Raw genomic sequence first — 27,674 nt, forward strand, 5'->3', positions numbered from 1 at the left:
CAGGGAAGACAAATCATGCACATGTTAAACAATTTTTATCATGATTGTTATAGGATTAACAAAAGTAATTCTAAAAAACAGAGGTATCGGCATTAGACTGGCAAGACGGAAAGGGAAATTATGCTTAAAATTGTAAAACCTAGTGGTAATATAAAAAAGGAACACGTGCATAGAGAAAAAAGCTAATTCCAAGATGGAAGAAGTAAAGGGGAAAATGAAAACTATTATTTATTGAATGTCTACTATGTGTCAGTAACTGTCCTACAATCTTTCAATTACTTTACCTTATTAATTCTCATAATAATTCCTATGAGACAAACATTATCCCCATTTTACAAGAGCAGTTTGAGGCATACCAAAGTTAAGTAACTTGCCCATAGTTTTGCATCCAGTGACGGGCATACGGCAGTTTAGGACTGGAACCTGGATGGAGGGCCAAAGCCCATGGTTTCTCCACCATATTTCCACTTATTAAACTGGCAAAAGTAGGACATGTCAAAAAAGAGGGAAAAAAAAAAAAGAATAAAAAGTATACTCAGGGGCTTCCCTGGTGGCGCAGTGGTTGAAAATCTGCCTGCTAATGCAGGGGACACGGGTTCGAGCCCCAGTCTGGGAAGATCCCATATGCCGCGGAGCAACTAGGCCCGTGAGCTACAACTACTGAGCCTGCGCGTCTGGAGCCTGTGCTCCGCAACAAGAGAGGCCGCAACAGTGAGGCCCACGCACCGTGATGAAGAGTGGCCCCCACTTGCCACAGCCAGAGAAAGCCCTTGCACAGAAATGAAGACCCAACACAGCAAAAATAAATTAATTAATTAATAAACTCCCCCCAACATCTAAAAAAAAAATAAAATTTAAATTTAAAAAAAAAAAGTATACTCAGGGACTTCCCTGGTCTCACAGTGGTTGAGAGTCTGCCTGCCGATGCAGGGGACGCGGGCTCGTGCCCCAGTCTGGGAAGATCCCACATGCCGCGGAGCGGCTGAGCCCGTGAGCCATGGCCTCTGGGCCTGCGCGTCCAGAGCCTGTGCTCCGCAACGGGAGAGGCCACAACAGTGAGAGGCCCGCATACCGCAAAAAAAAAAAAAAAAAAAAGTATACTCAAAGAAAACAGAATTAGTCTCACTTATTTCACTACCACAGAGCTACTTTTTGAGAAAGTATAAAAGGAAAACAAAAACAAAACAACAAAAAATTTTTAAACACTAAACATAATCTTTCAATTCCAGAGGACAGGTAGGATTTACAGGTATCTCCTTGCTTCCAGTCTCGTTCCTCAGGTCTCTTCCACACTGTCACCATGGATAGAATTCAAAATCACACACCTGAGCCTGTCACTCCTCCTCTCTTTATAATCTTTCAACAACTCCCTCTCACGAACACAATTAAAAAAAAAAAACAGACCCAAAAAAGAGAAACCTGTTTAGAAAGTCTAGAAACTCCTTAATCTAGAAAGAATAACAATAAAGAGAAGAAAAGCTAACTTCTAAATTAAAGGCTCACTTATGATTCATAACCCTACGTTTCTCATTTCAAAACTGTAAAATAAATGAAATTTCAAATGCCAGTTAAACAGCAACATTGACACCTTGTGGTGAACATCCTAAAGTATCAAATGTGACAATGAGTGAAGTGTCTCCTAAGTAAATGTCTGCTTACATGAAAAATAATGCTTAATCCAGAGATTTACAAGGATTAAGAAACAAAAATTCAGTTTCCATCACACATACCGAATGTAAACTTTGAAAGAGCTGCTCTTACTTTGGCAACATTGGAATTAGTCTAAATTCCTAACTATTGGCAAAAGAATAAAACCTCAGGTCATTGTTTTCCTACAAAATGGTACAATGCATCCATCTGAAGGGGCTGTAATGTCAGGGTCTTAGGTGCTCCAAAAACAGCCTTTACTTAGTCAAAATTTCCTATTTTTTGAGTGACATTTACACATAAAAGGTTGAGGGTAGAGATGCATACTAGTGGCACGAAAACACAGGAAGAGTTATTAACAGGAGACCTGGGTTCTAATCCTGCCTCCAAACAGCACTGAGAATTTTGTGGAGTAAGTAATATTAAAGAATTCAGACTCTGTGTGTTTTCACATAAAATTACAGATCAAGAAGTAACAATTTAGGACTTCCCTGGTGGTGCAGTGGTTAAGAATCTGCCTGCCAATGCAGGGGACACGGGTTCGAGCTCTGGTCCAGGAAGATCCCACATGCCGCAGAGCAACTAAGCCCATGTGCCACAACTACTGAGCCTGCGCTCTAGAGCCCGCGAGCTACAACTACTGAAGCCCGTGCACCTAGAGCCCGTGCTCCACAACAAGAGAAGCCACCACAATGAGAAGCCCGCACACCACAACAAAGAGTAGCCCCCACTTGCCGCAACTAGAGAAAGCCCACGCGCAGCACTGAAGACCCAACGAGGGAAGGAGAGAGGGAGGGAGGGAGGGAGGAGTAACAATTTAAAAAAAAACAAGAGGACTTTCCTGGTGGCACAGTGGTTAAGAATCCGCCTGCCAGACTTCCCTGGTGGCGCAGTGGTTGAGAGTACGCCTGCCGATGCAGGGGACGTAGGTTCGTCCACATGCTCTGCGGCATGTGGGATCTTTCCGGACTAGGGCTCGAACCCATGTCCCCTGCATTGGCAGGCGGATTCTTTTTTTTTTTTTTTCCCGGTACGCGGGCCTCTCACTGCTGTGGCCTCTCCCGTTGCGGAGCACTGGCTCCGGATGGGCAGGCTCAGTGGCCATGGCTCACGGGCCCAGCCGCTCTGCGGCATGTGGGATCTTCCCGGACTGGGGCACGAACCCATGTCCCCTGCATCGGCAGGCGGACTCTCAACCACTGCGCCACCAGGGAAGCCCCCCTTTTCTTTTAATTCCACTGATTTCTCTAATGAGATCACACAATCTCATACTTGGAAAATATCTTTAAAAATTATATTATCTATCCTCTCATTTTACTGAGCAAAACAGGCCAAGAAATATTAGTCTCTTCCTCACATTTCAAACTATTTCTGTACATTCCTCTTTCCAATACTTAAAACTCAATGTAGTCCCAAACTGAATAGGCTCAAAAATAAGAGTTATAAAAGAGACAACTCCTGCTTTCTATCTCCACCATCCAATTACTAAATTCTGTCCATTCTGGCACATATCCTAAGAAGTCAAAGTGAAAGTACCTCTCAGGTAAGAGTCAAAAGTCATCAAATGTGCGTGGTTACTTTAGTTGAAATCATTGTCTCTTTAGAGCATTTTACATAGTCCATGTCAGCAAACTCTCTACCATTATGTACAATAAGATTCAAGATTTGCAAAGGAGAAGCCCATTTCATAATGTTTAAAAAATAAACAATCATCCAGTTGGATAAGAGTCCAATCATCCTTCTGGACTCTTCCTCTAGTAGATATATAGAGAATGTCTAATGGTCTGGAATTTATGATGTGTTATGTAAACACTAGGAAATACTGCCAAAATCGAATTTCAATGAATCATCTGTCTGAGTAGGGTGAACACAGGTTGAGTGTCACTCTTAACTTTATTTTAAATTGCATTTATTTTGGTAGCCTGCCTCCTGGGGAAATGTCCTTGATGATCTACCACATTGAAAATTAAAACCAAATTTTAAAATCTTTCCAAATTAAGCCCAGACATTATGAAAATATAGAGCTGAGGCAGTTAAACCTCTAAGCACATGAGATTCACGCAGAGCTCCTTTGCCTTGCCAAATATGATTCTTTTAGGATGAACAGCAGATCAAAACTCTAAGCTATGTCTGGGGCTACTGAAGGGGTTTTCTAGTAATGCCACAGTTGTTAAAGTTTTGGTAAGTCTAAATTTTGTACCTCTGGTTGCTGCTCTTTATTGTGCAGAAGACCGGAAACAGCTCATGTCCCTGTTTTAAGATCACTGGCTTCCAATCACTCTCTCCCACAGTCCAGAGGAAAAAAATGGCTTTCCAAAGGCTTTGTAAAAGAGATAAATCACTGTAGCTACAAAATTTATGAAGCTCTCACTAAAAAATGCTAAGTCTGAGTAACAGCTTCTAAAGATTCCATACATTTCCTCACATCGAAATGTCACAAACTCAGAATGAGGAAGATTCTTGACAAAATGCAAGAGGACTCTAAGAAGTTTCTTACCGCAGCAAAGAGAAGACATCATAAGAATTGCGAACACAGTTCTGATCCACCTGAAGAAGAATACTCTTCTGAGCATCTGAATAACCCTAAAAGACATTAATTAACAAATTAATCAAAGTAAAACAAAATATGTGTCCAAATTAATCGTGATGTTTGTATTTTTAAAATTATGATTCAATAACAACTCAGTAAATTCAAATCATTAAGAAATTAGAAAAAAGTTAAGAAACACTTTCATATAATTGAAGTTTAACCTTATAGGCAAGTGAATTTAAAATAAATTTCTTCTAACATTTTCCCACAGAAACAATGTTTCACATTATAACTTTTGGTGAACTTCCCAGTGAAACCCCAGAAGTCTTTTTAACATATTATGTGGCTGAAGAAGAGTATTAACAATAATATTTCAAGTATGCCTAGCCATCGTATGTAATGTTTTTATGGAGGAAAAGGCATTCCAAGTTTTAATTAGGAATACCAGAAACAAGTATTTCCACTCAGTGGTGTAAAGGTGGTGGCAGCAAGGATGGTTTCCAGAGAGAACACAGCACAATTCCATAGGAAGAGCAGAACAGCTATCTGGCATTTCAGAAAGGCGAAGTAAATAGTAGTTAAGAAAAAAGGACTCTGGACCCAGACCACCTGGATTACAGCTTAAGCCCTTAATACATCAGCTCTGTAATCTGGAACAAGGCACCTAAATTCTTTTAGTTTAACTTTGGTTTCTTCATCTATAACATGGAGATGGTAATATTATCTACCTCACAAATTGTTGTGGGAATTAAAAGAGCTGATATTTGTAAAGTCAAAGGTATGTGATAAGCACTGTATAAATGTTTGCTATAATGCTAGTATAAGCATTTTCTAAAAGTTACATTGCTGCACACATTAAAAGGTTATTTGGAGAATAGTATAAACAACTTTGTGCCAACAAATTTAACAACTTAGATGAATCTTTGAAAAAATACAACATGACAAAACTGATTAACAATAAAACAACAATATCTATGACCCAGCAATCCCACTACTGGGCCTATACCCTGAGAAAACCATAGTTCAAAAAGAGTCATGTACCAAAATGTTCATTGCAGCTCTATTTTCAATAGCCAGGAGATGGAAACAACCTAAGTGTCCATCATCGGATGACTGGATAAAGAAGATGTGGCACATATATACAATGGAATATTACTCAGCCATAAAAAAAACGAAATTGAATTATTTGTAGTGAGGTGGATGGACCTAGAGTCTGTCATACAGAGTGAAGTAAGTCAGAAAGAGAAAGACAAATACCGTATGCTAACACATATATATGGAATCTAAGAAAAAAAAATGTCATGAAGAACCTAGGGGCAAGACAGGAATAAAGACACAGACCTACTAGAGAATGGGCTTGAGGATATGGGGATGGGAAGGGTAAGCTGTGACAAAGTGAGAGTGGCATGGACATATATACACTACCAAACGTAAAATAGCTAGCTAGTGGGAAGCAGCTGCATAGCACAGGGAGATCAGCTCTGTGCTTTGTGACCACCTAGAGGGGTGGGATAGGAAGGGTAGGAGGGAGGGAGATGCAAGAGGGAAGAGATGTGGGAACATATGTATATGTATAACTGATCACTTTGTTATAAAGCAGAAACTAACACACCATTGTAAAGCAATTATACTCCAATAAAGATGTAAAAAAAAAAAACCACAACAATATCTGAATAACTCTATTTTTTAAGTGAATAAGTAATTGAAAATCTTTCCACAAAAAAGTCTAGGTCCAGATGGGTTCACTGAATTATATCAAACATTTAAGAAATATCATCAATTTAACACAAACTCCTTCATAAAACAGAGGGTAAGGGAACAATTTCCAATTCATAAGACCAGCATTACTGATACCAAAACTTATCACACACACACACACACACACACACACACAAACACAATTATAGACCAATATCCCTCACGAATATAGACACAAAAATCCTTAGGAAAATATTAGCAAGTAGGACCAGCAATACGTTATAAGGACAAAATAGTAATGCATCGTTATTGACTGAATTTATTCTAAGAATGTAAGGTGGGTTTAGCATTTAATATCAACCAATTAGCAAATAAATGAAGCAATCATTATAAGCCTATCTTGATGGGCACACAATTATAAAGATGTAACTTGTGATGACAACAACATAAAAATGGGGGAACAGAGCTATACGGAAGAAAAGTTTTGTATAATATTAAAACTAAGCTGGTATTAATTTGAACTAGACTGTTATAAATTAAGATGTTAATTGTAATTCTTGGGGCAACCACTAAGAAAATAACTAAAAGATATATAGTAAAAGAAATGAGAAAGGAATCAAAATGTGAGAAATAACTAACACAAAAGAAGGTAGTAACAGAGGAACTGAGGAACAAAGAAGATGTAAGAAAACAAATCGAAAAGTGGCAGAAGTCCTTCCATCTGTAATTACATTAAGTGTAAATGAATTAAACACTACAATTAAAAGGCAGAGATTGGAAGAATAGATTTTCTTTTTAATGACCCACTATATACTGTCTACAAGAGACAAATAGGTTGAAAATGGAAGGACAAAAACACAAATAGGTTGAAACACAATAGGTTGAAACACAACAGGTTGAAAATGGAAGGACGGAAAGATATTCCATGTAAGCAGTAACCAAAAGAAAGCTGGAATGGGTATACTAATATCAGACAAATAGACATTAAGACAAAAAAAACACAAATAGGTTGAAAATGGAAGGACAGAAAGATATTCCATGTAAGCAGTAACCAAAAGAAAGCTGGAATGGGTATACTAATATCAGACAAATAGACGTTAAGACAAAAAAAAATTGTTAGACGAGACAAAAAGGGATATTATATAATATTTAAAAGGTCAAGAAGATATAAATGATTATAAACATATATGTACCTAGCAACATATAACAAAACATATGAAGCCAAAACTGCAAAAACTAAAATGGGAAATAGCTGAAGTCAACATCCCACTTTTAACAATGTGTAGCACAACCATAAGAAAGATAAACAATGAAACAGAAGACATGAAAAGTACTATAAATCAACTAGACCTAACAGATGTATACAGAATGCTCCACCCAACAACAACCATATACATATTCTTCTCAAGTGCACATGGAACATTCTCCAGGATAGACCATATGTTCAGCCACAAAACAAATCTCAATACATTTCTAAAAAATGAAATCATACAAAGTATCTTTTCTGATCACAATGGAATGAAACTAAAAATCAATAACAGAAGGAAACTTGGAAAATTCACAAACTACAAAGTAAATAACATACTCTTAAACAACCAGTGGGTCAAAGAACAAATCATAAGGTAAATTATTAAATACTCTGAGTAGAATAAAAATGAAAATACAACATATCAAAACATATGGGATACAGTGAAAAAGTGCTCAGAGGGAAAAGTACAGCTGTAAACATTTACATTTAAAAAAAGAAAGAGTTCAAATCAATTAATCTAATCTTCCACCTTAAGGAAATAGAAGATGAAGAACTAAACCCAAAGCAAAAAGGAAGTAAATAATAAAGATTAGGGCAGAGATCCATGAAATAGAGAATATAGAACAATACAGAAAAATCAAAAAAAACAAGTTAGTCCTTTGAAAAGAGCAATAAAATTGAAAAATATTAAGCTAGAGTGAAAAAGACAAAAAAAGAGAATACTCAAATCACTAAAATCAGGAATGAAAGTGAGAACATTATCACCAATCTTATAGAAATAAGAAGTATTATAGAAGAATACTATGAACAATTGTATGCAAACAAATCAGATAACCTTGATAAAGTGGAAATTCCTAGGAACGCAGAAACTCCAAAAAATGACTCAAGAAGAAACAGAAAGTCTGAACAGATCTACAAGTTGTAAAAGAGTTTAGCTAAGCTACTCCATGGTACTGCTGCCCTGGCCTCCATTTTGTTTGGCCAAGCAGCCTGCAGGGACCTTAAACTAACACTAGACCCCCTTTCAGGGAAGTGCATGCCCTAGATAGCAGGATGCACAGTCACAAGCAAATGTAGCTTCTGCAATGACTTATGATCAAAGTCTCCCCTGCTTCCCAGCACCTGTATACTTTACACACCCCATAGATAAAAATCTCCATGGAACTTAACCAAAACCCTGCTCCTTTGGCTTGAACTGACCAATCCAGCCCTAGCCCAGGAACCCCAAAGCACTCTACCCACAGACTCTAAATAAAGACATGTGTCCCAGGTCCTGCATCTCTCTGTCTGCACTTGGCCTTGAGCTCCCCATATATAACTTTACAGTCAGTTCTCTGTATCCATGGTTCTGGTATGCATGATTCTGCGTCCATGAATTCAACCAACTGCGGATTGTACAGTGCTGTAGTTTGTATTTATTGAAAAAAAATCCACATATAAGTAGACCTGCCCAGTTCAAACACATGTTCTTCAAAGGTCAACTGTACTAGCAAAGCTAATCCAGCAGCATACTAAAAGGCTTATACAATCTGGTCCAGCAATTCTACTTCTGGCTATATACCCAAAAGAACTGAAATCAAAGACTCAGAGAGATATTTGTACATCCACATTCATAGCAGCATTATTCACAGTAGTTGAGGGCTAGAAGCAACCTGAGTATTCATCAACAGCTGAACAGAAAAACAAAATGTTGTATTTTCATACAATGGAATATAGTTAGCCTTAAAAAGGAAAGAATTCTGCTATAACATGCATGACCCTTGAGGACATTATGTTAAGTAAAATAAGCCAGTGACAAAAGGACAAATATTGTAAAATTCCACTTACATAAGGTACCAAGAGTAGTCAAATTCATAGAAACAGAAAGTAAAAGGGTGAGTGCCAGGGGCTTGGGAAAGGAGAAGATGGGGAGTTACTGCTTAATAGGTAGAGAGTTTCGGTTTTATAAGATGAAAAGAGCTCTGGAGATGGATAGTGATGACAGTTGCACAACAAGGTGCATGTCCTTAATGCCACCACACTGTACACTTAAAATGGTTAAGATGGTGAATTTTATATTATGTGTATCTTACCACAATTAAAAATAATTTTTTAGAAAAGATTTATACACCAGGAACAAGTGGGATTTACCCAAGGTACGTGAGGGTGGTTTGATAAATGAAAATCCACACAACATACCAAGTTGGAGGACTCATATTTCCCAATTCAATACTTACCACAAAGCAGCAGTAATCAAAAGAGTGTGGTATTGGCATAAGTACAGACATACAGATCAATGGAATAGAACCGAGAATACTAAATAAACTCATATGTCTATGGTCAACTGATTTTAGACAAAGGTGCCAGGACTGAGAAAGAATAGTCTTTTCAACAAACGATGCTGAAACAACTGGATGGCCACATGCAAAGAATAAAGTTGGACCCATCCCTAACACCATATACAAAAATTACAATTAGGATCAAAGACCTAATTGTGAGAGCTAAAACCATTAGAAGAAAGCACAAGGGTACATCTGTATAACCTTCAATTTGCCAATGGTTCTTAGATATGATGCCACAAGTATGAGCAACAAAAGAAATAACATAAACTGGACTTCATCAAAATTAAACTTTTGTGTATCAAAGGACACTATAAAGAAAGTGAAAAAACAACCCACAAAATGGGAGAAAATATATGCAAATCATGTATCTGATAAAGGTCTAATATTCAGAATATATAAAGAACTCTGACAACCCAACAACAAGACAAACAACCCAATTAAAAAATGGGCAGAGGATTTAAAGAGACACTTCTCCAAAAAAGATATACAAATAGCCAATAAGCACATGAAAAGATGCTCAACATCATTAGTCATTAGGGAAATGCAAATCAAAATCACAATGAGATACCACTTCATACCCACTAGGAAAAGTAAAAAAATAAAGAAACAAAATTAAAAGAAAGCAAAACAAAAAACAGCACATAATTGTTGGTTAAGGATGTGGAGAAATTAAGAACCCTAGTATATTGCTGTCAGGAACATAAAGTGGTCAGCAGCTGTGGGAAGAAATCTGGCAATTCCTCAAAAAGTTAAACATAGAATTACTACATCATCTAGCAATTCCACTCCAAGGTATATAACCAAAAGAACTGAAAACAAATACTTGTACATAAATGTTCATAGCAGCACTATTCACAATAGCCAAAAGGTAGAAACAATTCAAACATCAATCAGTGGATGAATGGATAAACAAAATGTGGTACAGAGTATTCATACAAAGCGATATCATTCAGCCATAAAAAGGAAGGAAGTATTGATACATGCTACATACGGATGCACCTCAGAAACTCAAGCTAAGTGAAAGCAGCCAGACATAAAAGATTACATACTGTATGATTCCATTTACGTAAAATACTCAGAATAGGCAAATCCATAGAGAGAAAAGCAGGCTGGTGTTTGCTGGGGGTTGGGGAGCGCAAAATGAAGAGTGAATGCTTAATGGGCATTTTCTTTTGGGGTGATGAAAATGTCATGCACCTTAATGGAGGTAGTGTTCGCACAGCACTTGTGAACATACCCAGTGCCACTGAACTGCACACTTTCAAATGCTTAGGGAATTCCCTGGTGGTCCAGTGGTTAGGACTCAGCGCTTTCACTGCTGGGGCCCGGGTTCGATCCCTGGTCAGGGAACTAGGATCCCGCAAACCGTGCAGCACAGCCAAAAAAAACCAAAACAAAACAAACAAAAAAAGCTTAATTTTATGTTATGTGGATTTCATCTCAATTAAAAAAAAAAGAGTGAGCTGGCTATGAAATAATCTACATATCATGAGAACAGCTGAAAAGAAAGGACAGAGGAGATAATCCTGTAAATGAGCTACAAAACCCAAAAAGACACTAGAAGTAAATTTAAGATTCTCAGGAGAAATGATTTAATGACATTCCACTTAGTTATACTTATTTTATGCAAAAATCTGCCAAACATTTCTTCTATTAAAAACTTATCCACACTCACTAACATACAACTAACGTATAACTAAAAGCAACACATTACAGAGACGATTCTGGGTCTTAACCCACTCTGCCTGTCATGGAAGTGAAGAAAATCATTTAACCCCTCTAAGCCTCAGTTTCTTTAATTATAAAATGAGATGAGGGCTTCCCTGGTGGCGCAGTGGTTGAGAGTCTGCCTGCCAATGCAGGGGACACGGGTTCATGCCCTGGTCCAGGAAGACCCCACATGCCGCGGAGCGGCTAGGCCCGTGAGCCATGGCTGCTGAGCCTGCGCGTCTGGAGCCTGTGCTCCACAACGGGAGAGGCCGCAACAATGAGAGGCCCGCGTACCGCAAAAAAAAAAAATGAGATGAGACTACTACTAACGTAAACAATAGTAAACAATAATAGCCAAACACAAAAGTAACATGTATGAGCATTCCCAGTATGCCAGGCAGTGTTGTTTTCCATGTTAAATTAACGTTTCAGTGTTAATGTTAAGGGTTAACATGTTTACTACTCACACAACCCTGTGAAACAGGTACTATTATTATCCCCACTTTAAAGGTAAGGAAACTGAGACACGGAGAGGATTAAGTAGAAGAGCCATGCAGTCTGGCTCCACAGCTCATGTTCTTAATGACCATGCTACACTTGATCTCTAAGACCTTTTTCAGGTCTAAAATTCTGGGTCCATGTACATTTAAGGCAACTCAAGGACATTATTAAACCCTTCTGCTTCAGCCACCACTTAGCAATTAACATTCTTGAAATATGCTAAGAGCTTTGCTCTGAATGACATCTAACTTCACCAGATGTGCGATCCCGGCAGACCTCTGATGAAGGATCATAATGGAAAGAAATGGCTCATTTGTATCTGGTTATCTGTGTGAGATACTGCCAAGTGCCAAAGAGCCCAGAGGAGATTTACATGTCACTCAAAATTCTTCTGAAGCCAGGCCTAACCATTCTTTTTCAAGGAAGGGAACAGAATAGGCACTAGTCTGGGTGAGTGCCTATTAAACCATTCAAGGAAACAGATAATTTCACATATTCCAATGAGCAGGAGTAATTCCAGGCAGATGATCAGGTGTGTTTCTAGATCAGTCAACGGCCAGACTGTAAATATTTTAGGCTTTGCAAGCCACATCATCTCCATCGCACATTCTTCTTTGTTTTCACCTTCAAATTGTTTACAAATGTAAAAATCGTTCTTAGCTCCCAGGCCATATAAAAACATGTGGGGACTGTAATTTGATTATCCCTGTACTAGATCGCTGAATGAGTCTCCTTTTAAAACATGTTACTGTACATTTTGAGAGTTTTCAGCTGCTACAACAATCATAAGACTATCCTTTATTAAAACTATAAAAGTTCTACTAAAATAATCCACTTGACAGGATAACTGTTAATGAAGCGAACAACATTATACATATACTTATTCATTTCAGTGTTTACTGAACATCTTATACATACAGGGTGTCAGGCAATTGCTATCATCGTTATAAAGGTATACAACCCAATATACTATAAAGTATATAACCCAGTTAAGGTTCCAAGTGAAGTAAAAACTGCAAAAGTGCCATAAGAAAGGTTAAAAAGAAAAGCTACAGGAGTTCCAATATGGTAAAGATTCCATCTAGTAGAAGCAGGAACATCAAAGGCTGCAGCAGGGGTAGCAATATTTGGGACAGATTAAGAAGCACAGAAGGCTGAATGGCAGTGAAGGAAAGTCCCACACAGACTGAACACCTTTAGCCAAAGCATGACAGTAGGAAAACATAAGCTGTATCCAGAGAAGATTAAATAGTGGTCCAATTTGTTCAGCTCCAATGATGTCAAAATTACTTGGAACCCTGGAGGGGGAAATAGTGGGAGATATAGTTATATAACTAAGTTGAGAGGGCCAGAGCACAGAAAGCCTCAAATGTCATACTAAAAAGGGAGACAACCTACATGCTTATTGGACTCATGAAAGGTTTCTAACAGTGTAGGACAATGATCAGAGCTGCATTTAATGGAGGTTACTTTGGTAATGACAAAGATGACAAATTAGGGGAAGCAGAATGTCCAGACAACCGTTAGGAGGCTATTCTAAAAATCCACACATACTAGAGGTAATGAGAGCTCAAACTCTGAAGAAAAAAAGAGAGAGAGAGATAAAAGAAGTAAAGATAAAAGCAGAGATATAACCAAAAGTACTATACCACTGACTGAATTTAGGTTGACGGAGAAAAGGAAATTAGATCAGAGATTTGGACACATCTAGCAGACAAGAAGTTATTCCATACAACCTTTAAGCAAAGGAATAAAAAAAATGAAAGTATGCTTTAGGAAGATTAATCAGGCAGTGGTGAATAAGACAACGTGGATACAAAGAAACCAGAGCCACAGGCCTGCCAGAAAACTACTGCAGTGATCCAGCCTTACAGGGTGCCAGGCTGAGCTTGGATCACGGCAATGGATATGGAAAAGTAGCCATATATATGAGTGATTTCAAAGGACGCAAAAGAGTCTAGTAGCTGAATGAATCGAGTGGATAAAAGAAATCAATCAAAACTAACTGCAAAATTTGAGGCCTGGATAAATGGAAAAATAGTTAATAAAAATGTAAAAAACTGGAAGGGAAAGCAAACCTGGAGAGAAAAATGAAGAGATTCATATATATATAAGTATAACAGGGGGCTTCCCTGCTGGTGCAGTGGTTAAGAATCCGCCTGCCAATGCATGGGACACAGGTTCAGGCCCTGGTCCGGGAAGATCCCACATGCCGCGGAGCAACTAAGCCCGTGCACCACAACTACTGAGCCTGTGCTCTACAGCCCACGAGCCACAAATACTGAAGCCCGTGTACCTAGGGCCTGTACTCCACGACAACAGAAGCCACCGCAATGAGAAGCCCGCACACCACAACGAAGAGTAGCCCCCACTCAGTAACGAAGACCCAATGCAGCCAAAAATAAATAAATAAATTTATTTTTAAAAAAGTATAATAATTTGCAAATGGCAGATGTCTATGCAGAAGTGGTCAGAAACTATTTAAACATAGATGAACTAGAATTTTGAATAAAGAGCTATACAACTGATGACAAACAAGTAGTATATGTCAGAATTTTAAATGATCTACTACAGCAACATTCATTCACTCAGTCAACAAATATCTACTGTATTATTACTACATGCCAGGCACAGTGCTAAGTATTACAGATAATTCAGTGGCAAAGACAGACACTGTCTCTGCCCTTACACAGTGTACAGTCTAGTAAGAAAGAGAGATGAGCAAATGGGTAATCAGAATATAACTGGTTAAGGATAGTGACAAGAAAAATGAAAGGCAAGGTGCTATGAGAACAGATAGAGGGGTATCCAAACTGGATTTAGGGGGTATGTCACAGAAAATGTTCAATGGAAAGGAGATCTAAACTCTAAAACTGAGATGCATAAATTTTAGCTTAAAGTGTTATGGGTTGGGTGCTTCAAAATCAGGAATCAAATCACAATAAGACCTTATAAGTCATTAATTACTCTGAAATGATTTGAATAAAGGAGGGACATGACGAGAATTTTAGGAAGATAAATCTTGCTACAATGAATGGCAAGAACCAGGAAAGAAGCAGATGTTTAGCAGACACCTTAAGTAGTGATTCAAAAAAGTGACTCAAAAAAAGAGGGAGGTGTTCGGGATGGCTCCTTGTTCTGACTTGAGAAAGTGGATGGACAGCAGTACCATTCACTGAACTAAGGAACACAATAAGGAGGTTTTCTTAGAGGGGGAAGGAACTGAGCTCAGTTTGGCAATTGTGGAGTATGTGTCTCTGAAACATCCAAGCAATCTGACTCAAGTCTAGATATATGGAAGCGCTGATTGGCGAGGTAGACTTGGGAGAGATCTGAATGATCCAGAGATAATGTGTTAATGAGAAGACAAACGGCCCAAGTGGAAGCCTGAGGACAACAGCTTAAGGGCCCCAGAAAAAGCTTGCCCTAGTGGGACTGATAGTGGACTATACCTGTTACTCTTTAAACCGTAAGTGAGCTCTGCAAATAGTCCTTCTTCTACTTATTTAGGTAGAGTAAGAAATCATAATGGACAAGGAAAAAAACCAATGGCTCATTCTACAACTTGAGCATCTTTTCAGATGCAATGAGTATACTTTTTAAAAATATAGTATTTATTTGTACAACTCCTCCTAAAATGGCTACCTGATGAATCAAAGGACAGCCTGTGTTCCTATGTGTGTATGTTCATTTGGACGTTAACACACTTTTAAGAGTCAGGCAAGTTTAAACCAAGAAAAAATGTGCACATGTCTCTGTCAAGCACCTTCAAGCCTCGGACACCCACTGCCCCTGGGCTCTGACAAAGCCCAGATGCTGAGTTGTTAAGGAGGGAAAGCAAGACCTCTTCTACCTCAGCTGAATATGTACATTCCCCCAGATCTAGTCTGAGATTTGAGACAGCAGATGTTTTCTTCTCCTTCAAAACAGTAAGAAGCAATGAAAATAAGAACAGTGTTATTAAGCAAAGGTATACAGATCTTGAAACTAAAATCAATTCTTTTTTTTAATTCAAGTCAACAGGGGTGAAGAGGTTCTTGTTCACACTTCAGTGTTTTAAACTATCCTCAAAAAATAATCACAATCGGGCTTCCCTGGTGGCGCAGTGGTTGAGAGTCCGCCTGCCGATGCAGGGGACGCGGGTTCGTGCCCTGGTCCGGGAAGATCCCACATGCCGCAGAGCGGCTGGGCCCGTGAGCCATGGCCGCTGAGCCTGTGCGTCCGGAGCCTGTGCTCCGCAACGGGAGAGGCCACAACAGTGAGAGGCCCGTGTACTACAAAAAAAAAATAATAATAATCACAATCATAGTCACACACTCCAAGTATGAAGTGCATTAAATGTCATCAATGCAACTCCATAACAAGAGGACTGAAAGTGACCCTGCTAAAGTAGTCATCCTTTCAGAGAAAAGTATACTGATAGGAACCATGTGATCTTAGTGGATTCATTCACTCCGAAAAAATATCTTTTAAGCAAAGTCTACACTAAATCCTGGGACCAAAAAAGTAAGATACAACCTCAGCCCTAAAGGAGCTTATGCCCTAACAGGAAGAAGGATGCATACACAGTTACTGTAACTGTGAGAGAAGAGAAGTGAGAAGGAAGAAAAGGCAACAGTGGTACCATGTTAACTAGGTTAAAAAAAGAAAAGAAAAGAAAAGAAGAAGAAAAGATTCCCAGCTTTCTAGAGGAACAATTTAAACCAAAACTGACTCACAGAGGGGAAAGGAAAAAAAGTCAAGAATGCCCTAATTACAAATCTAAGAAAGAGTAGTAAAGACAAGTTTTCAAAATTTAAACAAAATTTCCAACTCTCTGAATCCCCTAGTGAGGATGAGTATGGAGCTCTGTTTCTGTTTACTTTCTAAGAATCTAAAACATCTACATGAAGAACCATGCTTGGCTTTGAATTTTCCAGTATTAAAATTCTGAAAAGCTCAAAAATTGTGCTAAGGAGACAAGAGCCTCCAAATTCATAACAGGAAATGTGGCATTTTCCCAGATTATTCTCTGGCTTCAATGAAGAGAGAGAATGGGGACCACAGGATTTATAAATATGAATTACAGGATGAGATGATTTTCCAAACATCTGTCAGAAGCTAATTTGATCCAAGAGAAAAGGAAAAAAGAAGACTCAGAGGGAAGCCAAATAGAGTGACTAATATGTGGAACTTCTGTGGACTTTGGTGGGTTGATGGCCTCATGGGCATTGCATGTCCACTCTACAATAATAAATACCCAAAGTCTGTACAATAATGCACTTTATACCATTCAAAGCACTTTCCCATGTACTCTCTCATTTGATTCTCACAACGCATATAGTGGATATCTCTGGTTAAATGTAAAGATAGTGACGTGGTACCTTGACATGCTATGTGAAGTACGAAAGAATGTAGAGATACCACATAGCACAGTTGTTAAAAGAAAAAGCCTTTGAATAAATCAGACCTGGTTTCAAATCATGGTTCTGCTACTTACTAAGTAATCTTGGGATTAGTACTTGAACCTTTTCTTCTAGGATACTGTACCTATAAAATGACAATAATTACCTCATGGAGTTGTTACACAGATTAAACAAAACATGTAAAGTAGATAGTAGAGTGTCTGACATATAGTAGGTACTCAGTAAATGAAAACTAGCAATGGTAGTTTTCAAAAGCTCCATACTCACCTGGAGTAATACTGTTATTAGGATATCACACCAGCTCAAATAATTCAGAAACAAAGTTTCACCCTGGATTTAAACTAAGCTCAGATACCTAGATGTTTTGTAACGAAGCAGGCAGTTACTAGAAACAGCCCCTTAGGATCTGTCTGGTCTGTTTCTTGTATTTTGTAACCTGGTTGGGGCAGGGTGGGGGGAGAGCTCTGGGAGGAAAACTGAGTAGAGCATGTACAGAATGAGCTATTTTTGTGATCTTCCAACTTCTACTTGATGACGTACTGAGAGACCTGGGTAGAAGTTATACCATATCCCTTTCTCTGTTGTTAAAACATAGGCTGCTTGACATACTTAATCCCCACTTCTAAATGTTCTGCTTGAGTACCACGTGGGACGTGCTTTGGAAATAAGTTAGCATCCATGAATTTAACCAGCAAGAGGAAAATAGCCATCTTTTTAATTTCTCAGTTCTACAAAGTTAACAAAAATCTCAACTTTTCTAGGTTTCAGCGTCTTCATTCTGAAAACAAAAATACTAATACCTGACCACCTGAGTTGCTATAAGTTGAAGATACCTCTAACAGCATTTAATCACAATCACAGTCAAATAAAATGATGGAAGGAACCTCAAAACGGAATTTAATGATGAAAATCATCTACTCCTCGCTTTTACACAGGTGACATGGTGTAATGAAGAAAGTGCATGTCTGGAAAGACAGAGATATGTGTTCTGGCCCTGGTTCTGCCACCAAGTCATCCTGATATGCTGGTCATTCATTTATTCCCCAAATACTAACTGTTAGCCATTATAGGCCTGCTGCTACTACTACTGCTAAAACTTCTAATAATAGCTGCTCCGCCTTCCCCACAGGTTGTTGTAAGAATGGAGTAAAATAATTTATAGGCAAATCCTTAAAGGCAAAAGAGCTATGAAAGTATGTAGTGATTTTTTATATTATATATATGATGTTATTATAGCTATGTCTAAGTTACCACTTAAAGCATGAAACTAACTTTCCATGCCAACTTCAAGAGGTCATGAGGCTCCCTGAGCCTCGGTTTCTTCATCCCTGAGATAAGGGTGTTGAGCTAGATAACTCTAATATTCCCTCTAGCATTAATCAGCTGATAAGAATTTTCTTACTTTTAAAATGAGGAACCTAAAACTAACAGAGGTTAAGTGATTTGCTCAAGGAACACAGTACCAGAACAAAACTGGGATTAGAACTCAGGTTTTCTACTTTTCAAAAGTATCATGCTTGAAAAATATAAGGAATTTTCATTTGTACAGGCTCTCAAAACAGACGCTGAAACTTGCTGTTGTCCCTAAATCTTCATCTCAGCTGGATTATGTACTTGAGATGGTCAAATCATGTGGCTGCGTTTGTGAAAGTAATCACCAAATTGCTATTTTAATCTCCTGAGAATGTCACTATTCCAAAAAGGTTTGATCCTTTTTATTTGGATTCTACTCCTGCTTTAATTTTTTTCCATTAAAATGAGAAAGCACTGCCATCTACTGGACTCTGAAGACATTGCTACTATAGTTTTAAGTCTGAGAACAAGAATTCTTAACAATCTAAAGCTCTTTGTACTTTATCAATAACACCATAGAGTTATGACAATATGAGTTACATAAAAATAAAACTCCAGAAGTTGGGGCTAGGGATAAGGTAGGGTAGGAGAGAAAAATACCATCCCCTCGAGATTCTGAATCTCAATTATTGCTATGATAGTCCTAAATATAGCTGGCATTCACCTGCATTCATTAACAAAATGAGCAGCTACTACATGCCAGGCACGGTTCAAAGGACACAACTACTGACAGTGGTAAGCATTAGAGATGTAATCCCTCTTATCATAGGGTTTAGAGTCTAGTGAGTAGTAGTTTCCATATATTATTGAACTCTACTCATGTGCCAGCCTTGTAATATACATTATATCACCTTTAATATTCAAAAGAATTTATGATGAGGTAGAAATTGTTATCTCCATTTACAGATGAAAAAACAAACTCAGAGATGAGTCAATTTGCCCAAAATCTCTTTCATAGGTAAGCAGTGGTGCCTGGAATTAAACTCACATCAATCTGACTCCAAAACCCATATTCCTAACCACTAGGAGTGTCCATTCACCCAGGTAGTTGTCAGCATCCTTCCAAAAAGAAGAATAGTTGCCGAAAGGAAATTCAGGCAAAGATAATCTTACATGTTTATATTAAAGGCAAAACTCCTATACAGGGATCTGAAAAGTTTCCAGCTTACTGGATCAAGAGCTGGCCCAACAGCCTCTCATTTCCCATGCTCGCCCAACTGCCATCCTAGCAGTAAAATCCACCTGGAAACATCTCTCCATATCACCTAGCCTTATTCACGAACCTCTTCCTAAGGTTCTCTTCAAATTACTTAATGTTCTGCTATAATTCACCTGTGTTAAGCCCCAAACAACTGACATCAAAAATAATTTTTCAAACTAAACTATTTGTAAACTGGAGCTCTTCTGGAATAAATGCTGTTTTATCTCTGCTAAAAGAATAAGGGTTTGTGACTCTGCATCTAATACTTTTGTATCCCACAGTACTTAGTTTAATAATGGGCACGTAGTAGATACTTGATATTTACTGATAGAAAAAAAATCATGAATCACGTTTACAACTAAAGATAGATTTTATCACCTATTCAATTATTTATTTGTCTGCACTGCTGTTAAATATGTACACATTTGTATGCCAAATAAATGAAATTTTACTACATAAAATTAACAAGATATCACTCCCTAATAAGGCCAGCAGAAGTTACTGAATGAAGGATTCAAACCCACAGTATATATTTTAGTCAAAGATTTCCAAGTGTATTAGTTTCCAAAGACACCCCTGGGAGTGACACTGAGTACTCATCCAATATAGTAAAAAGTTGAGAGACTTACTAGGTTCCTAAAAACTCAACAGAAATGAGTAAAGCCTTTTTGAGAAGCAGATAAACAAAGTGGCAAAAGTTTTGAGCAAATAAAAGTAAGTTTCAGCTTTTAGACCCATAGTGGCTGAAGACACTTTAAGGTGGACACAGGAAGGAATAACAGCAACATAGTCATCAGAAGTAATAACAAACTGTTTCTGGTTATGGCTAATGTAACAAAACAAGAATGCTGAAGAACTGGTCAACAAAAACTTCAGTCAGTATTTTAAAAGTTGCTTTAAAACATGCTTCCTATTGCTTCACAAGTATAACCTTTCCCTTCCGTACAGTACTTTTTTTTTTTTTGGCTGTGCCACGCAGCATGTGGGATCTTAGTTCCCCGACCAGGGATTGAACCCACACCCCTGCACTGTAAGTGTGGAGTCTTAACCACTGGACCGCCAGGGAAGTCCCCAGAACATACATTCTTAAAGCCTTGCTGATTTAGCGTTTTTTAATCCTTTATGAAATATTTCAACCACAGATATGCTATCCATATTCAATGACTGTGATTACAAGTATATTTGGACTTACTTTTATCACTGTACTGCATGTTTCTATTTACCACTTGCTTTCTTTTTTGTTTTCCTTTTCTGACTTCTATCAAGTTGACAAAGTGTTCTACTCCTTACATTCCCTTTTTTCCCTCTGCTAATTAAAAATCTATACTCTGGGGGTTTCTCTGGTGGCGCAGTGGTTGGGAGTCCGCCTGCCGATGCAGGGGACGTGGGTTCGTGACCCGGTCCGGGAAGATCCCACGTGCCGCGGAGCGGCTGGGCCCGTGAGCCATGGCCGCTGGGCCTGCGCGTCCGGAGCCTGTGCTCTGCAGCGGGAGTGGCCGCAGCAGTGAGAGGCCCGCGTACGGCAAAAAGAAAAAAAAATAAATAAATAAAGATACCTAAATGCTAGAAACAGAGTATAGATTTTTTTTGTGTTTTTTTGGCGGTACGCGGGCCTCTCACTGCTGCGGCCACTCCCGCTGCAGAGCACAGGCTCCGGACGCGCAGGCCCAGCGGCCATGGCTCACGGGCCCAGCCGCTCCGCGGCACGTGGGATCTTCCCGGACCGGGTCACGAACCCACGTCCCCTGCATCGGCAGGCGGACTCCCAACCACTGCGCCACCAGGGAAGCCCATCTTTACATTTTTAACATGCACACTCGACCACAAGTTTTTCTAAGAAATTCTAAACTTGTTTAGTGTCTCTATCCTCCTCCCAAACAACTCAACGACCTCAATGAGTCTTACTCTTTAAAACAGCCTCCCTCACCTTATTACTGTTGTCTAGAGCAGTGCTCCTCAAACTCTCTGTGGGAAAGGGTTGGTTGCTTTTCCTTCAATCCACTGTGAGCTGACACTTTTATAAAATACAAAAAAGGCACAATAATGTCAAATTGCTATAAATGTTTAAAAACATTTATGTCAAGGCTTCCCTGGTGGTGCAGTGGTTAAGAATCCGCCTGCCAATGCAGGGGACACGGGTTTGAGCCCTGGTCTGGGAAGATCCCACATGCCACGGAGCAACTAAGCCCGCGTGCCACAACTACTGAGCCTGCGTTCTAGAGCCCGTGAGCCACAACTCCTGAGCCCAGGTGCCACATCTACTCAGCTTTTATGCTCATTTAGTGTTCATTTCGCCCAGAGGAGCACATCTTTCAGCCAACGCCCAAGGCTTCTGCCCACGTCTTTGCATTTCTATTCCATTTCTGTTCCAGAGATGTTTATTATTTTGCTCTTTGCTTGTTTTAGCAAGGTATGCCTCTTTAAACTTCTCTGATTTCATCAATTGCTATTTTTTGTTTGGTTCAGCAGAGGGTCTCACAGTGTGCACTTATAATACCTTCTTGACTGGAAACCCTGCTTATGGCGTTCTTGAAAAAGAAAGAAAGAAAAAAAAACTTTTTAAGGAGATTCAACCTATATGTCAGGTGTTCATTTGAAAGCTGGTACAGGGGGACTTCCCTGATGGTGCAGTGGTTAAGAATCCACCTGCCAATGCAGGGGGCACGGGTTCAAGCCCTGGTCTGGAGAGACTCCACATGCCATGGAGGAACTAAGCCCGTGCGCCACAACTATTGAGCCTGAGCTCTAGAGCTCACGAGCTACAACTACTGAGCCCAGGTGCCACATCTACTTAAGCCTGTGCTCCTAGAGGCCATGCTCTGCAACAAGAGAAGACACTGCAATGAGAAGCCTGCGCACCACAACGAAGAGTAGCACCCACTCACCGCAACCAGAGAAAGCCCGCGCGCAGCAATGAGAACCCAATGCAGCCAAAAGTAAATTAATTAATTTTTTTAAAAAAGCTAGTACAGGGCAAGATAAGCATGCCTTATAAATTTACAAAACTTATTAACTGAAGGACTACAGAATAAAATGTACCACTTATTACAAAACATTTATTCAGTGAACATTTATTGATCATCTGGCCTTGAATCCCAGCTCTGCTACTTAGTAGTTGTGTAATCTTGGGAAAGTTACTTAAGTTCTCTGTGCCAGCATCCTCTTCTATAAAAGGACAATTGTAGGGTTTAAATGAGGTAAAATATATAAAGCACTTAGAATAGTGCCTGGCACATATGTGCTCACTAAACATTAGACATTATTATTATTGTTAGGGAGAAACACTTACTCTGCATGCCCATGCTTCCACATTAGGAGAAAAACTTTCCACTCCATTTCCCAGGAAAGAAGGTTATAAAGAAAAAAAAAAAAAAGTCTACTTTTTCTGTGTCCTTCACTCACTCCTCCCCAGAATAGGCAGGAGCTTGACTGCTGAGTTTGGGGGACGGAACTGAACATGACCGCCTTAGTTCTTTCCAGGTTCCCCCCGATTCAGGAACAGCCTGTGTGAAGTCCACATAAATTCTGCTTTTGTCTTAGAGGGTCAGGATCTGTTCCCGTAAGGGGAAGAATGCAGTTTTGCTTGTTTTGTTATTTGGTGGTATGGGGATTCATTTTGGGAGAAAGTACTATATACAAGCTCTTTCAGTTGCACAATTTAAGCCACATTTGCTAATTAGTTTTATCAGTAATAACGCCAACATTCTGATCTCCATTTATCACCTGTCTTATTTCTAAACTTGTTCCAAATTCAGGAGAAGAAGAAAGGGTTATTAGTTATTGACCTACCCGAAATCTCAACTACTATTAGCCTCTGGCTACAAAATTCTTAGGGAGATTACATACAGTAAGAGATATAAAGCTCTTAAAACATTGTTTGATACATAATACATTCAACAGATGTTAACTATTAATATTATTACTATATGCAGACATCGTGCTAGATGGTGAGTTGGTTACCTGTTACAGGAGGAACTTAATCCTTCAACAGACTCAGGATGGCTAAACTCTATAAATGGGACATTACAAACAACAGCACTGGCAGTTCCCACAATTCTCTCATTAAATAAAACATTTTTACTAAGCAAATACCATGTCAAGGACTATGATAGGGACTAGGAATTCAAAATTACATATGGAAATCTGTCCTTAAGAAGCTTACAGACTAGAAAGGAATAAAGAGCTATAAAGTGGTAAAACCTATGTCAAAGGTGTACATAGGGTGCTGATATACTATAGGAACTTAGAAGATGAGGGCTTTAAAATAAAGAAAAAAAGCTTAATAGAGCTTCAACTGAGTTTTGATGAAGTCACCTAGAATAGCTTGCATTTTGCCCAACTGAATGGGCCTTTTTCAGTCTTCATCTTTTTTGACCACCCTCTCCTTAAAAACCAAAAACCGAACCAAAACAAAAACCTCTCTTCCTTTAGCCTCTGAGATTCCACAAGAGACTTCACTCTCTTTTCCTCGTCTATCTCTCACCATTCCTTCTCAGCCACCTTTTCCAAAGCCTCCTCCCATATTTGGCCTCTAAAAGTTGGAGACCCTCACAGACCCCCTGCTATTAAGCCCCTTTTTTCTCACTGTACAGCTTGTCACTGGTCTATCTTATCTGAACTCACGATTTCAATAACTATTTGCCATTATTATATTTCTATATTTAAATCTCTAACCTACTTCTCTCCTCTGAACTCCAGACTCATCTAATCCAAATGCCTACTTTACACATGGATATCTTGAAGGTATCTCAAAGCCCATGTGATCAAATCTCAACTCACTCACGATCTGCCTCCAACAAAGCTGTCTTCCTCCAGTGTCCTTAGTTCTCTCAGTGCCTGGCACCTTCATCCATCTGGGTACTTCATCTAAGCCAGAAACCCGAAAGTCATCCTTTAACACCTTCTTTTTCCCTACACCCTAAATTCAAACCATCACCAAGTCCTACTGATTTTACCTCCTAAAACTTTCCTAAATCTACCTGCTATTCTACCATAAACCTGTTTCAAAGTATCAAATCTCTTACCCTCTGTACTGTAAGATCCTTCTTACTGTCTTCCCACATATATTCTTGCCTCTTCTACAATCAGTCCTTAAAGCAGCCAGAGTGAAATTATTAAAACACAAATCTAATTATATCTCTGCCACGCTAAAAATCCTTCAACACATGCTACTGCTCTTAGGATAAAACCCTTCAAAAGGTTCTGTGTTATGTGGTCCCTGTCTACCTCTCCACCCTCCTCTGGTATCCTTCTCCCTTATCACCCAGACTTTCCTTCAGTCCCGAAAACTCACCACTTCCCCTAGCACTTCACAGCCTTCCAACATGTTACCCTCCTCTACCCGGAATGCTCTCTCTGTTCAGCCTCCATCCCTCCACATTGTTCATTTCTATTCATCCTCTGGATTGTAACCTTAAAAGTCAAGTCCCCGTAGAACTCTCTTGAGCCACTAGAGTAGGTAAGATCCTCATCACATGCTTTTATAGCACCCACCAACATTGTGTTTATATAGTTATCTATCAGGTTACCTTATCAGTGCTTGTCTCCCTCATACACTCCATGACAGCAGGGAAAAAAAATCTGTTTGCTCACCATTGTACCCTTAGCACTTAGAGCACAGTAGCTGAGGTACAGCAGGTGCTCAGTAAATAGCTGTTGAATGAATGAAGCATTCTAGCAATAGCATTTCAGACAACCAAGAATTAGAAAACAACATGATCACCAAGAGGAAATAATGTAGAAAATTCACCTCATTGGTTTGTGGCTAGTATTAAGTAGGATAAAGAACATGAAGCGCCTGGCATGGTGCCACAGATAGCAGGTACTTGGTAAATACCTCTCCTTTCTCTAATCACCTTTAGATACAGAGACAGCACAGACTATAATATAAATGACTACAATATAACTTGCCTCAGGTTTCTTAAATTTATGCAAAGTTGTAACAGATTTCTGAAACAGTTAATAAAATTGTATTACACTTAATTAAAATTCATTATTCTTCCTTAACCTCTAAAGAATTATGTAGAAAACAGCTACATAAGATTTTCTCTTAGGAAAATTAATATAATCTGGATTTAGAAAAGATGTGTTGATGTGGTTACAAAATGAGTTTTCACTTTAAGCCTTCACCCTAAGCCACACTAAACAAACTTACAATGATACTTAAAATATGATTCTATTTACATAGAGCTTTTACCTGATACATCAAAGCACACCTGCACTAAACAAAACTCACAGTGTTATGCAAATCCCCTTACCTTATGTTCAAATGGAGCACCATAATAGCCATCATTCAGCCCAAAAATTATTTCATTTTGGTTGCGGGCATGAATCTAAGAGAGGAGGAAAACACATTATTAGTTCATCTCATTCCAATCAAGTTTTAATGTGATTAGAAAATGACAGGACCTACTTCAATGTTGAGAAATAGGTTGGCTACGTCTAACAAGCCAGCAGAAAACAAAACACTTATCATAAGACCAGGTGATCAATTTAGAGTTTCCTGCTTTAGTCAAAGTCCTCGCAAAATCATCACATGAGATCACAGGCACCATCATTCACACACATTTTTCACAAACACTTCTTGAGGTTGTTACAGAAAGCATATTCCTTAAGCATAGGGGATTCAGAGGCACACTCTACATTCTCTGATCTCAAAGAAAACACAGCCCAGTTAGTCTATTAGAGTGCTTTAAAAAACACGAAGCCCTAGAAAAAACATAAAAGATAAATATTATTTTCTAATTTCAAAAAGACAGTTTAAAGATAATATCCAATCCTCAAAGTCTTTAAAAGTCTAATTATTTTCTGTCTACTACTCTCTTTCAAATGCAACTGATTCGAGCTTCAGTCAGTGCCAACCTCGAATAAAACTTCACCTAAAAGGTGGGAGAATTAAAACTTTTAAAATTGAAGAACTAAGATTTTTTTTAAAACTCAAAATAGTATAAAGTCTATAAAAACAGATTTAGTTACTTGATCAGAAAGAATTGTGGCTAAAACAATTTTAATTGCTTCTGCAGTGAAGGATTAATGTGAGGGTTCAAGCGGGGGATTACCAGAATAGAATATTTCATCTCTTCTTTCTAGCTAGAGATAGAAAGGTCAAAGCCAGCAGTAGAAGATTCCTGTGAACATTTATTTGACTTCCATACCTGCTACATCTATTACTAAAGCAAAATTAATCACATGCTCCCTGTTTACCTACATCATTTACTTAACTGAATATAATACCAAAAGATGGGCCTGCAATAATAAACTTATAATGAAAACTATAAACCAATTTCAAGAAGTGTTTCATTTTATGAGAGAAAAAGAGAAAGCACTATGAAATCAGTTTTAAGATTAGAAGAAATTCAAAATTTTACAAACATAGAATATTTTACACACATATATACCTCAGGAGAAAAAAGATTAAATAAAATCATATGCATCAAAATGTTAACAATGGTTGCAGCTGGGCAGAAGGAGTGCACATAATTTTTTATTCTCCTCTCTGTGCTTTTCAAAATTTTCCAAATTGTCCACAAAGTACATGGATCACTTTTAAAATCAGAAAAATACATGCCATTTAAAGAAAGGGTGGGGTGAGATCATGGGCAGGAGTGAATCTAACATGAAGGTAAAGTTTTCAAAGCATAAGCCTCATAAAGATGGGCATTAAATTAACTTGTTGAAAAATATGACACAACATGTTTCTAGGACTTGAAAAGATACTGGGCTTAAAAAGAAAAAAAATTGAAGCGATCTGAGTTCTAATTCCAACCTTCTAGTGCTTCATAAGGAACTGACTTTATAGCCCTAGTGCCTAGCACTCTACTCAATATATAATCGCTAATCAATGTTAATGGGCCATGCTTTAAATCCCTCATCAGCCAAAAGCAGAAACACTCCTTGTTCTGTTTTATAGTGGTGTCCTACAGATGAAATGAATCCAATTATCACTGGATATGAAAGTACTTTCGGAAGTTAGACACAAACAATACTGGGGGAAAAAATCAGAATCAGTCAACGATAGAGCCCTTTGTTCCCGATTAATAAAGAAAATTAACAAAACAGG

The 27,674-nt window shown here is 38.6% G+C and overlaps 1 protein-coding gene across 3 annotated transcripts in view; it reads right to left on the reverse strand.

Moving 5' to 3' along the window:
• The window catches only part of UVRAG (UV radiation resistance associated), a 315,025-nt gene that overhangs the window by 224,475 nt on the left and 62,876 nt on the right, over positions 1-27,674 (reverse strand). For all 3 annotated transcript variants that reach the window (XM_082661187.1, XM_082661186.1, XM_082661188.1), the window contains exons 5-6: positions 25,873-25,947; positions 4,145-4,230 (exon numbers count right to left, since the gene is read on the reverse strand). In XM_082661187.1, coding sequence (XP_082517313.1) covers positions 4,145-4,230; positions 25,873-25,947 — 161 coding nt within the window. The remainder of the gene's footprint in view (positions 1-4,144; positions 4,231-25,872; positions 25,948-27,674) is intronic.

Source organism: Grampus griseus, assembly GCF_964374135.1.
Source record: "Grampus griseus genome assembly, chromosome: 8".
Taxonomy (NCBI): domain Eukaryota; kingdom Metazoa; phylum Chordata; class Mammalia; order Artiodactyla; family Delphinidae; genus Grampus; species Grampus griseus.